Below are 15,002 nucleotides of genomic sequence, written 5' to 3'. Positions count from 1 at the left end.
CATCGTTTTGTGAAACGTTGCATCAGCTGGCGATCCGTGTGTGTAAACATTGTGTAAAATAGATTTCTTAATATGGTTTCTATCAAAAAAGCTTGCAGACCGTTGGTGAGATGATTTTTAGTACGTCTATCAGCCCTAATTATATAGTATATATATAGTATATCTATCAGCCTGTCTTTGTCTAGAGAAGAGACATAGGGCCTAGAGCCCGAGCAGGTGGGAGAGCAGCAGCCACTGGAGTATCAGTTATGTCTGGTTGGGCCACCTGCCAGCAGCTCTATGCTGTGGTCCTCGTGGGAATAGGTGGCGAAAACCCCAGTCACATACCCGCAACCAAGTCACACTCACCTGCCTGCTGCAGGTGACTCGATTGTAGAGCCAGGTGGACTGAGATGGCAGCTGAGTGGCCCCCTCTCCCAGTCGGAATCTGTTCTGTGCTTCCCGTGTTACCCCTGCCAAAGGTGGACCACAGAATAAGTTGGGGGAGGGGCTTACATTATCAGGTATATATAATTAGGCTTGGCTGCGAATGACAGCCCAAATGACAATGGCTTAGAGAAATAAGCAAGACAGAGTTCACGTCTTCCTGCCACCATGGTCTTGCTGCAGGCGGTTTGGAGTGAGTAGAGCAGCAACACCAGGCGCAGGGGCCCCGGCTCTGTGCAGCCCCCACACTGCCGTCCCTGGGGCACGCTTGGTCTAAGCTGGCCACCAGCGCTCTGTCCACATCACACCCACGGGCGGGCAACAGGATGGAAGAAGAGGGAAGTGAACAGGCTGAGGGCATTTGCCAACTGTTTTGAAAAAGTGGTTTCCTCAAGAGAACTGAAAACAGGTGTTCAGACAGATACTTACATGAGAACGTTCACAGCAGCACAGAGCCAAAGGGTGGAAACAGCCCGATGGTCCCTCAGCCGATGAAGGGATAAACAAGACGTGGCATATCCACACAACAGAATATTATTCAGCCATAAAAATGTGTGAACTACTGAGAAATGCTGCCACACAGATGAACCTTGAAAACGTTATTCTAAGTGAAAGAAACCAGACCAAAGGCCACATATTTGTGTGATTCCATTTATATGAATTTGCCAGATTTCAAATATCAGAAAGTGGATTTGTGGTTGCCAGAAGCTGGAGTTGGGGGGAACGGGGAGTGACTGCTAACGGGTAGGGGGGGGTTCTTTGCGGGATGATGAAAAAGTTCTGAAACTAGATGGTGGTGATGGTTGCACAGCATTGTGAATGTACTAAATGCCACTGAATTGTACACTTTAAAGTGGTTAAAATGGCGAAGTTTAAGTTCTGTGAATTTTTCCTCAATTTAAAAAAGAAAAAGAAGTTTCCTGGAAATTAACACATATAGCTTCCTCCTACAAGTCATTGGCCAGAACTCATTCACATGACCCCTGCGCTCGGGAGCCTGGGAAATGTAGTGCCCATTAATATGGGGCCTTTTACTATCAAGAAAGAAGGAGCGAGTGAATATTGGGATGACATTTAGCACATCTGCCACCTTATGGTTGCTGGTGGCATTGATACTCTCAGTGAAAAAAAAAAAAAATTGGAGAAATTGCCCCAGGCCTGACACTGGAGTTTAGCGGTAACTCAGGGAAGTGGCATGGAATTTTGAACAGGGCACTGGAATGAGGGTCCAGAGATGTCCCACTGTGAGCAGATCACCTCTCAGGGCCTCCATGTCCTCACATCCAGAGTAAGGGTGGGGAGTACATGATCTGTCTCCAAGGTTTCTTTTCCCTCTGATGTTTTTTAAGTGTCCAAGTTGAAGAGTCAATTGTAGGGGCCATGCCACGCCCCTTGCATCCCTTCCCTTCATCCAGGGCAGCGCAGAGAACAGCCCTGAGGTGCTTAGATAGCCATGAAGTTGTAAGAGAAGAACCTTGGACGGTTGTGTACCTCCCCCACCCCCTGCCCTTTCTCTTCCAGAACACACTCCGGCAGAGGCGCTGTGACTACTGCTACGTCAAGGGGCGGCGGGTGCAGGGAACAAAGGAATCAAGATAACCCACAGACAGGATCCTCCCATCCTTGATTTGGGGGCTGGCAGAGCCAATCCCAGGGTGCAGGGGCCGGACAAGGACTGAGGGCGGCAGCCGGGGGAAGGAGAAAGGCTTCAGAAACCATGCCGGAGGCTTTATGAGCCTGCTCTCAACGTGCCCCTCCCATTCCAGGATTCCGAGGCAGGCTGCTGCCCTTTCATCTGCCTCCCATGTAGAATACCCTTTTGGAACACGTTTTTCCCTTCCAGGTGCTCACTCTCTCCTCTGTATCAGGATACAAATGCCGGGGGGAGGACAATGCCTAGTGAGGGCCCCTCACCACCTGGGTAGCTTCTGGACTGACGGTCTTGCATGGGTCTCCCTCCCGGGTGGAGAATTGGGGACCATGGCAACAGAGGACAGCCAGAAAGACCTGGGTTAGAATCCTGGCTCTGCCAATTACTCAGATAAGATGTTTGTCTCTCTGAGCATCAGCTTCCAGGTCCTGTCAGGCTTCCGTCGAACATATATGTCAAGTGCTCTGTATACTGTTAATAGCAGTTGACGTACAGTAGACTGATGACAGACATGAGTCCTGCTTTTCCTCACCCTCCAGCTCAGAGAAGCCTTGCATATCCCACAAGCACATGATGGGGAACAAGCCTCCTTCTGGCCGGGCTCACGCTCACCGGGGCTCACAGGAGAGGCAGAAATGACCATCACGGTCACTGTGCTTGTCTCACCCACTGCTAAAGTCCTTTGAGGGTTAAAACTACTCTTCATACATTTTCATACCCGCTCCACTGTTCCTAACGTAGTGTCCTACAGATAGTAGGTACTCTCTATATACTTATTGAGTGGATGTCCCGTATTCACCTTTCCTTATGGGCTAATTTTGAGCTATTGTCATGATGGTCATTGTATGACATTTGTTTTTTGTTTGTTCATTTGGTTCCCTCATTCATTTGTTTATCTCTTTGTCCTAATACAGTCAAGCAATGTGCTAGGCTTCAGAATATAAAGATCAAGATGGCACATTCAGATGGAGAGAGACCCATATAAATAAGAGTTGTGCCTGGCGCCGGGATGAGCCACCACCCTCCCATTATACTGTGGCCTCACTGCACAGGCAGAGGCTAGTTTGGTTTGCAGAGGAATGGGTGATGGAACATCTCAAACGTAACTCGAAGGAATAAAATTTCTCAAAAGGTTTATATAGGCTAAACCTCACACATCATGGTATCTCGCATGAGCCTTTCTCAGTTTAGCTCCATCACCTCCACCATCATGACAGAAGAAGTGTGAGGGGTTGGATTTCGAGGTGCGTGTCCTCAGGGTCTTATCCTGCGTGTCCTCAGGGTCTTATCCAGAGAGCTCATGAACTTTTGACCTGCTCCTATATGCTACTCTTGCCAGTGAGCTTTTGAAGTCCCTTCCAGAAAAGTGCTTGCCCAATCTCTCAGCCTAGAAATGCTGCTCAGAGTCATGTGATCCTCCCCAGCATCAGGGGTCCAGGCCAAGACCCGGGCATTGCACGTGTAGAGAAAGTCAAGAAGACACAAGGAAATGTTTGCTGGATGTTGGAGTGGTTAGAGGCACTGACATCTGGGGAGACGCAAAAGGGAAAGCAAGCAGGCCAGACCAGGGTGGTGGATTTGAGAGAAGGAGCTTCTCCCAGTTCAGTGTGAACCGCCAACCACAAAGTGATGATGCTAAAAATGGATGGAATGTGCGTGCTCTGGTTACACAGTTCTCCTGGCAAGTTGGGTGAAGGTGTACTGAGCACACGGCCTGTTCCTTGAGGGCTGAGTGACAGTTGGCCAGGCGGAGGGGACAGATATTCTCAGCAGTGTGAATATTATGTGCAGAGGCTCAGCCACCTGAAAGGGCGGCCTGGGAAGAAGTTGTGAGGTGCTTGCTATGTCAGTTAAGGTCTTTGGATTTTAATGCGATTCTTCCTAGAAGTTTGGCTCTGGCCCAAGGATCCCTGCCCAAAAGCTGTCCCTTTGGTAACTTACACCTTTCCCCAGGCCACCATTCCAGGACCTCAGGCTCTCTTTTCTGTCTTACAGCTTTAGAACCCCAGAGTATCAACTGGCAGATGACCTCCAACCGGCGGGCACACAACACACACAATTTCTACGACCAGGAGCTCATCTTGCGGAGAGGCCAAGCCTTCAATTTCTTATTGAGCTTGAACCGAAATCTCAGCTCTGGAGAAAGGCTGGGGTTCATAGCCTCCACAGGTACCGGCTTCTCACCCCTACACACACACCTGAGAGGCCCTTGGAGCTGTGCATCCAAGGGCTGGTGGTGGTGACCCTGGGGGCACTGGGCTCTGGGCTCTAGCCCAGCTCTGCCATTGACTCGGTATGATTTTGGGTAAGTTTCTGCCTATCTCTGAGCTCAAGAGTCCAAGTCTCCAAATCAAGAGGGATTTGGGCTACATGGTCTCTCCACTTGCTTCCAGCACTGTAACGGGGCTTCATTGGACGACATCCCCCAAAGGGCCCCTGTGGTTGTATCTGATCTCTCCCCACAGTCTGGCCAGGGCTACTTGGGTTCCATTGTCCTCTGTCTTCTTTTGCAGGGCCTAACGCCTCAGAGTCGGCCAAGACAAAGGCTGTATTTCCACTCTCCAACAGCGGAAGTGGCGGCGGCTGGAGTGCACAGCTCGTGTCCAGTCAGGACAAAGTTCTGACCATCTCCATCCTCACTCCTGCCAATGCGCCCATAGGATTGTATACCCTGAACCTACAGATCTTCTCCCATGGCAAAGAGTTCACTCTGAAACTTGGCACTTTCATACTGCTCTTTAACCCCTGGTTGCAAGGTAAGCACCAAACCGTCCATATTTCCAGCCATCAGGTAAGCAGTGCCCGTGAAAGGAGATGAGGGGAATGATTCTCATGGGGTCAGGTTTGATTATGGGAAGTTTGTGGGATATGGAAAGAGCATAGAAGCTAGAAGTCAGAAGCTATGTGTTCGAGTCCCGGCTCTGCCACATAACCCGTGGCAGTCACTGTAAGCTGTGTGAGTCTGGGCAGTCACTCTACCTCTCTGAGCCTCAAATTCCTCACCATTAAATGGGCATCTTGCTGTTTCCTCTGGGGCTATTGCAGGGATCTCATGAGCTTTTACAAACTGCATAGTATGATGTAATTATAAGGGACAATGACTGCAGTACAACTCTGCAACGTGGAGGTAGCTTCCTGCTTGAAGGAGCAAGTGTCTCATTCTGGGGTCTCATTTTCAGACCCTCCAGTTATCCCAGCTTCTCTCTCAAGCTCGTAGTTCTCACAATATGAGTTGGAGGCATTATAGACGAAGGCTTCTTTCTTTAGTGAAGTTTAGGGGAAGGGTTGCAGGTGTGGCTTGCTCCAGCCCCCAGGCCAGTACTCAGGAGTGGGAGGAGGACTGGTTTCTACAGTCCTCTGTAGGATTCTCGTCCCTGATATCTGATTTTTGTGTCAAACAGCGGATAGCGTCTTTATGAGTAACCGAGCTGAGAGGGAGGAGTACGTTCAGGAAGATGCCGGCATCATCTATGTGGGGAGCGCAAATCGAATTGGCATGATGGGCTGGAACTTTGGACAGGTAAAAAGGTCATAAGGAGGCTGGGGTAACGTCTCTATGACCCAAGAATCTCAGCAGCTGTCCCCACAGATAGGTGGAAGTTCCCAAATCTGTCCATTTGCCTGCCCTTCTATTCATTCATTCATTCAGAAAGACATTTATTGACCACCTACTGTGTGCCGGGCCATGGACTGCACACTAAGGACACAGGAGATGGATAAGAAAGATTTTCTGTCTTTGAGGGGGTCATAATCTAATGGACAAACAGGTGAATAACCACATTGATGCAGTGAAGTGTTATTGGTGCCCCGATGCACAAATGAGGGTAAGGCCCAGGAGAGACACCTGGCCCCCAGGAGGGACAATAACAGAGTTTGTTATTAATTCCCTGTAAGAATGTGATGGAACTTTCTTGGTGTGTGCGTTTGGCCTTTCAAAACCGTACCCTCTTGGTCCTTCCTTACTGTGACCCCCCCCCCCCCCATTTGAGTTCCCAGGTTTGTTCAGCCTAGAAAATGTTCAAGAATTCCCTGCGCTTTTTCCTTTTGCCAGCAGACAAACGAAAGTATAAGAATGAGATACCTCGGATGGGCTGCCCTGGATGTCCGGGAGGGGCTGCGTAGGCGCAGGCTCTGCCCGTCTCCAGACCCCATTCTGCAGTCAACCAGAGCAAGTCTGCTCTATATATTATATGTTGGCTTTCCATTTCAAATTTCATTGGAAGGAAGAAAAAAGAAAAAAAAAAAAGGGTAGGAACATAGAGTGTGTCCAGGAGTGGAAAGGAAGCTACTTTTGATGGCATGGTCTGGGCGAGCCTCTCTCAGGCAGGAACTTTTGATCAGAAACCTGAAGAAGACAAGGGAGCCAGATGGATATCTCGGGGAAAAGCATTGGAGGCAGAAGGAACAGCACATGCAAAGGCTCTCAGGCAAGAGAGAGCTGGGCCTTCTTTGTCTGAGAAGCAACAGCTAAAAACAAGTCTTATTTTGTGAAAATAGCTTCAAATACCTCTTTTAGCGAGATATTTTGTCTTTATGATTACCTCCCCAGGAGTCTAAGTAACATGCTTAAGGTCACAGTCAGAGCTGGATGGAAACTGTGAGACAAGCTTGGCCCAGGCCCTTGTTATACAGATGGAGAAACTGAGGCCCAGACAAGCTAAGGGATTTGCTCGCAAGTTCACAACTGTGAGGGAGTCCTATGCACGTTAGAGGTCTCAGCACAGGGCCTCCCGTGTAGCAGGAGCTCTGGGGTAGTCTGCAGGGTGGAAGGTGGGTGAGAGGGTCATTCCTCAGGAGCTCTCAGTTCTGGAGCCCACGGAGCAAAGGCGCCCAGGCCGTTCCCGCGTTCTCAGTGGTGTAGCTCCCTTCATCAGCCGACACCGCTTGTCCTTTCTTTCCTTCTAACGGATGATCCCATTTTGAGCAGTTTGAAGAAGGCATTCTGAACATTTCCCTCGCGGTCCTGGATCACAGTCTGAATTTCCGCCGCGACCCTGCTACTGACGTGGCCCGCAGGAGCGACCCTAAATACGTTGGCCGTGTGCTGAGCGCAATGGTGAGTGGTAGGACAAGCATAACAACCAGTTGTCACCATGTATCAAACCCAACTGTGGGTTAGGCCCCCACGCTGTTCCCATGTGTCATCTGGTGGCTCTTACGGTCCCCATTTTACACACGTGGGGCCTGAGGCTCCTCCAACTTAAAGGGCTCGCCTGAGACACACAGCGAGCGAACAGCAGAGGCAGACCTGGCCCCAGGCCTCCCTGGCTCCAAGCCCTTTCCACTGGAAACTGAGGCCTTTCTCAGATGACGAGGGGACCTGTCCTTTTGGTGGCTGCCAGGGCCAGGAGGATGCAAAGCTGACACTTTGCTCCATCACTGGGCCTCCTAGGAAAGGGGGTGAGTTCCCCAGTGAGGCCGAAGTGTCAACCTCCTTGCTTGATCCATCCCCTCCACAGCAGGGAGTGAGAATGTCAGACTGGGCAGGCCGTGGGCCAGCGCTCTCAGGACCGAGACGGGGGCCTGAAGCCCAGGGAGCCGAGTGAGTCAAAGTCAAAGCAGAGCAAGGCCTCGAGCTGCCTGCCCAGGGCCTCTTTCACTCACCCAGTCCGTCCACGTGAGCGACCTGCCCCACCCCCAACACACACACACACACACACACACACACACACAGTTACACACGCGGATCCTGGAGGAATCTATCACTCCACCCTCAGTGTGTAGAGAACATCTCCATCAGAAAGTATCCAAACACAGGATCCACCTGCTCAAAAGTAACAAATAAAAAGCTAAATATCAGAGAGTTTAATTTTAACTCTCTGAAATTAAATAATTACCTGGAAGTGTCTTTGAGTTTTCTTTTTCTTTCTTTCTCTTTTTTTTTGGGGGGGGGGGGCGGGTTATGGACTAGGCATTTTTTAGTCTCTTTACTTTTTTTCCTTTCTTTTTGGTGAGGAAGATTGTCACTGAGCTAACATCTGTGCCAATCTTCTCTATTTTATGTGGGACGCCACCACAGCATGGCTTGACAAGTGGTGCTAAGTCCACGCCTGGGATCCAAACATGCAAACCTTGGGCCACTGAAGCAGAGCATGTGAACTTAACCACCATGCCACCAGGCCGGCCCCGGTCTCTTTACTTTCGAGTTAGAGAATATCCAAGCTAATGAGCTAGTTACATGGTTAGAAATTCCAACAATCTTTTGACCACATGATAAATATCTGAGAGTAATCAGAGAGGGCTTCCTGGAGGAGCAGTCTTAAACCGAGCCTTGCAGAAAAGGAGTGGGGAGGCCCTGAAGAGATGGGTGGCAGGAGCCAGGGCAGCTGGGGAAGAGTGAGGAGAGGAAGTGGGGCCTGGGCCGAACCGTGAAAACCAAAGAGGCCCGGGAACGGAGGGGTGAAACCAAGGCCAAGGTTAAGGCAAGCTGGCATTCAGGGCTATTTACGAGCTGAGCCTCCACGGCCCAGGAGCGGGTGGGTGAGGCCAGGCGGCTTCAGCAGCAGCTGACTCACCGTCTCCCTCCGGACAAACCACTTTATCTCCACGCCAGTTTCCTGCCTGCTGCTCTCTCCAGACCTGGTTGGGCCGGGCCCTGAGCTAATTAGGGCCTGTGCAGGACTTTGAAATGTCCCCTTCCAGCCAGAGATGACCCTGCCGATTGCCACTTTGGTGGCTGGAGCACCTGTGACTCAGGAGCCCCCCCTCTTTGGAGAGGGAACAGGACTCACAGGCTCAGGGAGCCCTGGGGACCCCGGCCCAGCCCCTCACTGTGTGGTTGGGGTAAATGCAGCTCCAAGTTTCATAAACTGAACACTTGGCTGCTGGAAGACAGACGACAGCCTGTGTGTTTCTGACTTTCCCTGTACTGGGATATGAAGAACAAAGGCCCAGAGAGGGACATTGACTTGCCCGCAGTCACAGAGCTGACAAGCGTCAAGGCTGGGCGTGTCATCAGGTTTCTCCTTCCTTCTTTCCCTTTTAACTTTATATTATGGCAAAGTTCAGACCTTCACCAAAGGAAAAGGAAAAGGAACTCCTCTGTACCCATCACCAGCTTCAGGGCTTCCCCACTCAAGGCCGGTCTTGTTTCATCTCTGATCCCCTCCTTCACAGGTTATTTGATAAATCCCAGACCTTATAGCATCTCATCCACAAATATTTGAATACGTGTCTCTAAAAGACAATGTGACCCAGGTCCCTTGATTTCTAGTCCAGTGCTCTTTTCACACTGCATTGTGGTTGCATTATTTATACAAGAATCAGGCCTTAAGTCGAATGAATGAATGAACAAATGAAAGCAACATTCCATCTTTATTCTTTCCAAGAAGAAAGTAGTTGCTAAAGTTCTTAAGTGATCTTTTTATTTATTTATTTTTTTAAATTTGACCTGTATTTTATCTTTTCTTTTTTGCTGGATAAGATTCTCTCTGAGCTAACGTCTGTTGCCAATCTTCCTCTTTTTTTCCCCCCAAAGCCCAAGTACATAGTTGTATATTCTAGCTATGGGTCCTTCTAGTTCTTCTTTGTGAGCTGCCGCCATAGCACAGCTACTGACAGACAAGTGACGTGGTTCTGCACCCAGGAACCAAACCCAGGCCACCAAAGTGGAGTGTGCTGAACTTTAACCACTAGACCATCAGGGCTGGTTCTACGTGATCCTTTTAGAAGAACAGTTCACCAAAAGAGAGTTTCAAATCATGGACCCCCTTGTCCATGACACGTGTGACAGCCCAGGAGTTCTGGCAAGAAAGTGTCTGCAGGCTGGTTTTCTGACCATGCCGTGCTACTGACAAGCCATGAAGCCTGTTTTCCATGTGAGCCTGCTGCACTGGAGTGATGTTTGGGTTAGGGGCAATCAAACATGGCCTGTTAAGTAAGTGCTTTCAAATTCTTAAACTGCTTGATACCCCTAGGGGATCATCATTACAATTATCGACCTCCAATCACCGAGAAAGATGCAGAAAATGTATCCGACGGCTCCCTGGCTTCCTTCCTCATCTCCCCACTTTGTGCCCTGAACACTGCACGTCGCTCTCTGTGCTGATTCATTGGGGGGTTTTTCCTGCCCAGATCAATGGGAATGACGACAATGGTGTGATTTCTGGGAACTGGAGCGGCGACTACAGTGGGGGCCGGGACCCAAGGAACTGGAACGGCAGTGTGGAGATCCTCAAGGCGTGGAAAAGCTCTGGCTTCAGACCAGTCCGATTTGGCCAGTGCTGGGTCTTTGCTGGGACCTTCAACACAGGTACTCCGGGTTGCCGTGCCTTGGCTGGGTCGGCGGGCAGCCGTGGGGTACCCCGAGGTCCCGGCCTCACTGTAGCTCCTCAGGCTGCCCCTTGACTTGCAGTGCTGCGGTCTCTGGGGATTCCTGCCCGCGTGATCACCAACTTCAACTCAGCTCACGACACAGACCGAAACCTCAGCGTGGATGTGTACTACGACCCCATGGGCAATCCCTTGGACAAAGGCCGGGACAGTGTATGGTGAGTCTCTGACCCCTTCTGAGCAGCTTCTTGCTCTCCCCAGCCCCTGGGCCTCAGTTCCAAACGGGAGTTGGGAGGCAGGTAACATGTCAATACAAGGCTTAGCATGGAGATTCTGACAATGCTCATTACACATCTAGCGAGACCCAAAACAATGCTTCTCGTGGTTCTGCACAGTCTGATGATCCCCTCTATCTTGCTGCCAGATGAAGGGTCTGACGGCATTGAAAGATATGATTCCTGGGCTCTGTGAAACCGCCCTGAATTTATAGGCTCCATTAGATGCTATGCTACTTTAGAAGATAAACCTTGAAACTATTGATTTTCCAGTAATAAATACAAATTTATCTTATTTCAGGCAACCCATATGACTCACGTGATTTCTTAAAGAAAAGCAACACAGTTTCTCTTACACGTATATACAATTTTATGTATCTTGGTTGATAGAATAAAATGTTCGTTTATTCTGCATTCCAACAGAAAATAAGAAGCTTTATATGTAATTGGGCATATATATTTCTAACCATAACTATGCCATGTGCACGTGTATTTACACACACACGTATATATATGAAATGTATAATAGATGCCAACTGGAAATAGGTTATATGAAACTTATAGACACGTCTATAACTTCATATAGCAGTATATACACATAAAATAGATATTGTTACAGCTATTTAAGGTTATAGCATATGCCAAATTATTACCAGATGGCAACTGAAAATGATTAGGTCTTCATCTGTATATACACATAAATATCTACGTGTCTATGTATATGGATTACTACACACATATGTCAATAACCCATCGTTTTAGTCCATTTCAGAGGATACACACACACACATAATCAGAAGCATATATACGGCTAGATAACCTGATAGCGGATGCCATCTTATTTCCAGATTTTTGACTTTGAGATAGTCCATATAAAATATTCTTTATGACTTATTATTCCCAGAAAAAGTAGGTCCCAACTTTTCTGAAATGTGCTTAGTGTAACTAATGGAATAAAGTCAAAGGAAAATAAAAATTACCGAAAACAGCTGTTAAAACAAATAAACAACCACCCTGTGCCAACAACTGAGTGACATAAGCGTCTCCTCCCCTCTGAAGGAGAGTGAGGCCACGTAATTCACCCGAGGTCTCATGGATTCCAGGCTTTAATGGGGTAGAGAAAGCTTAGTTCAGAATGCTCTTTCTTGATCTGTACATATACAACTTTCTCTCTAATGACATTGCTACTTATAGCAAAGTTTCGTCTTCCAGCTTGTCATAAGTGAGTATCTTTCCTTCTTGTGGGTTTTTCTTTTGTTGTTGTTGGATCCAAAATCCCACTGCGGCCTGTTCTGATGGTTGGAGCAGTGCCATTCCTGGCCTCGATTTCCTTCACAAAAGGAGATGGCTGGTCCAACAAGATGACTGATTGGGGCAGGGGGGTCCCTTCTGGCATAACCCTTCTGTGATTATCCTGCACCTCAGCAGCTGCAGAGAGACCAGAAGGCTTGAGACTCGGTCCCTCTACCAAGAGCATTTATGGTGCTGTTGTGGGAGTGGGGAAGCTGTTAGCAGAGGCTGATGAATGACACTGGGTGGTGTGCGGTGCGCCCGTGAGTGATTCAGACAGTAAGCACTGTGGGAACTCAGGGAGGGAGTGGTCAAAGGCTTTCTGGGAGCAGGAAGGTGGGGCTTTTAAGCTGAATTTGGAATTAGAACCCAGATCTCTGGGTTACTGGTTCACGCCACCACCTCATATTAGCTTCATAATTCATTCCCAATATAATCACCCTGGGGCAAGACTGGGCCCATGGAGACGTTCCAAAGTGTCTCTACTGTCATTTCTTTTGGCCTCATTGGAGGGCGTCAGGCCCAAAAGCTCTGATCTTTTGCTAGGAGCCTCATCGCTCCTCACCCTCCCACGCCCACCAGCCTTCTCTAAACCTCCTCAGCAAACAGTGGGAGCTGACGGTCCCTCCCTGCCCCACGCCCTGCTGGCTGTGGGTAGGGAACCAGCCCCGGATGGCATGTGGACAGAGAGCCCTGAGTCCCAGTAGCAGCCTCACTTCCACTTTGCTCTGGGACTTGTGTAAGCCACGTCGTCATTCTGGTCCCAAGTTTCCCCATGAGAGAAATATAAGGGCTGGGCTAGGACGAGATGTTCACTTGAGTCTCTTACCAGCTTTAATTTTTCGATTCTCTGCAGCTTCAGCTCACTCCACTTTTTGTATGAGAGCTACTGATCCCAAGGGAGCCATCTCGTTCTTTCTACAGAGATCCCACCCAGGGGGACAAGCTAAACCACCAGTCATTTTCTGCCTGGAGTGAAATTATTAACCTATTTTTATAAAGACAGAAACCTTTAATCTGAATCTTTGTATGTTGCAAATGTTGAAAGCTTTTAGAACTTTGTTCAGATTTGCCTAAAGTAAAAGAATGTAAGGATCAAGTGAGAGGTTAAGCATCTGATAGTGCTTAATAATAACAGCAACTCCTAATAATTTCTTGGACAACCGTTGTGTGCCAGGTGCTGTTCTAAGTGCTTACGTGTACGCATCAGAAATGATGAGGTGGGCGCTGTTATGATCACCCCCATTTTATAGTTGAGGAAGCTGCCACAGAGCCATTCCCCAAGGGCACGTAACTAGAAAATGGTGGTGCTGGGATTTGAACCCAGGCAGCTTTGTAAACTGTAAAGCACCAGAGAGATGCCGAGAGTGTTATCATTATTCCCGACTGATCTTAACCTGGAGAAATCTGACAGCTCTTACCTTGAGATTTTCCCGGTTGGCTGGACCCCAGTCAGGGCTCTGGTTGTGCTGGGTGCTATCCAACCCACTCAGAGGGAGAAGCTGGGTTCTTCGGTTCCCACTTAGGCAGCAAATGCCACTTCCCTAGAAGAGTAAACATGGTCTCAGGGGCTCAGTGACGAGAAACGGCTTGCCCAAAGTCAAACTGAATCGGCGTCCAAGCTGGCAGTGGAACACAGGACCCTCCCAAGTCAGAGAACGGCAGGACTGGGAGCGACCCCAGAGAGGGAACTGCTCGTTTCATCAATGAGAAAACAAAGACCCAAAGAGAGTAAGGGTAAACAGCTGGAGACATTTAGAAGCTCTAAATAAGTGTATGACTTTACATAAGTTCCTTAACTTTTCTGTGCCTCAGTTTCCCATCTGTAAAATGAAGGGCTAGATCTGGGGACTTCAGCAATTTCTTCCAGGCCTTTCTTTTAATCACGTTGACAGCATCCAGTGGGGTGCATTTTCTCCTAAGCCATTCTGCTCATGCCAGTGGTTTGGCTTAAGAGGCGCAAGGCTCTGGGATAGTCACTTCCTGAGAGTCAGGATGCTTCTCGGGGAGCTTGGTTTGGGATGCCTCTTTTATATGGTTCCCTTCTGGGCCCCTATAAAGACGGTCTCTGGAGTGTGCTCAGTCGCTGAGCAGCAACCAGCGCATTTGGAACAGTTTGGCCAAGGTTCTCTTTACTAGACATTTCTGGCTTGCTTTCTTAATTCATTTGACTTGACTCTCCAATTTCTAGAGTCACAGACCTGACTCTACTTATAGATTTTGTAGAGCTCCAAGGCGGAAGGCACATGGCGATTGCCCAACCCCGTGGCCCCGGGAGGTGGAGTCAGCCAGTTCTGGAGAAGAGCTGTTGGCACCCACACCTTGGCTCAAGCGCCTGGCTCCTAAAGCAATCTCTCCACGGTTATCAGCATCCACTAATACTTAGCCAGTCCCCAACACACCGAGAGCAGCTCATTCAGACCCCAGCAAAGAAACCAAGGCTGCAAGCGTGCCCCAGGCCCCAGAACAATTCGATCCAGCCAACATGATTAAGTATGCGCTGTATGCCAGACCTGCACCGGGCACTGGGCACCGAGGGGAGTGAGATGCAGGGAACCAGGTTAGAGGAGGTCACAGCTGCATGAGAAGATTGGCGACCATGGAGTAGAAGAAGTCAGATAAGTGAATTATGGGCAAGATGCAGAGGTGTGGTTGGCATCCTCTCAGCAAGTCAAGAAAAGGTTTTTTTGGAGGAGGCAGGATCTGAACTGCATCTGGAAAGACAAAAAGGCCTATTTACCACCAAAAGGGGGAGGGATTTGGGGTCGCTTTCTAGACAGGGTCTCCTGATGTGGTGAATTTTAAAGATAAACATAACTCAGTTGCCGTCTCCAGGGCGGTGGTTTATAAACTTCAAAGGCTGAATTAGAATTGATTTGGGTGGAAGGAGGTAGGAGGGGCAGGAATCTGCATCTCTAATACATGCCTCAGGTAATTCTGATACCTACAGCCTGTCTTTTTCCCCAACTCCCACTCCTGAAACCCTCAAGACGGGAACAGAACCCAAGGCCGGATGTAGGAGAGAGTGTGGCACACAACCAGAAACAAACCAGGATTTCCATGATGGTGGCCTTGGGCGTTTGAAAGGC

General features: G+C 49.0%; 1 protein-coding gene across 1 annotated transcript in view; it reads left to right on the top strand.

Annotated features, from left to right (window-relative positions):
- TGM3 (transglutaminase 3) overlaps positions 1-15,002 on the top strand; it is a 40,287-nt gene that overhangs the window by 5,303 nt on the left and 19,982 nt on the right. The window contains exons 2-7 of the mRNA XM_070588970.1: positions 4,073-4,246; positions 4,591-4,833; positions 5,479-5,597; positions 7,005-7,133; positions 10,151-10,328; positions 10,431-10,566. Coding sequence (XP_070445071.1) covers positions 4,073-4,246; positions 4,591-4,833; positions 5,479-5,597; positions 7,005-7,133; positions 10,151-10,328; positions 10,431-10,566 — 979 coding nt within the window. The remainder of the gene's footprint in view (positions 1-4,072; positions 4,247-4,590; positions 4,834-5,478; positions 5,598-7,004; positions 7,134-10,150; positions 10,329-10,430; positions 10,567-15,002) is intronic.

The sequence above is a fragment of the Equus przewalskii genome, chromosome 21, assembly GCF_037783145.1.
Source record: "Equus przewalskii isolate Varuska chromosome 21, EquPr2, whole genome shotgun sequence".
Lineage (NCBI taxonomy): Eukaryota > Metazoa > Chordata > Mammalia > Perissodactyla > Equidae > Equus > Equus przewalskii.
The sequence above is the reverse complement of the archived record's forward strand: the minus strand, read 5'-3'. Positions and strand labels throughout refer to the sequence as shown.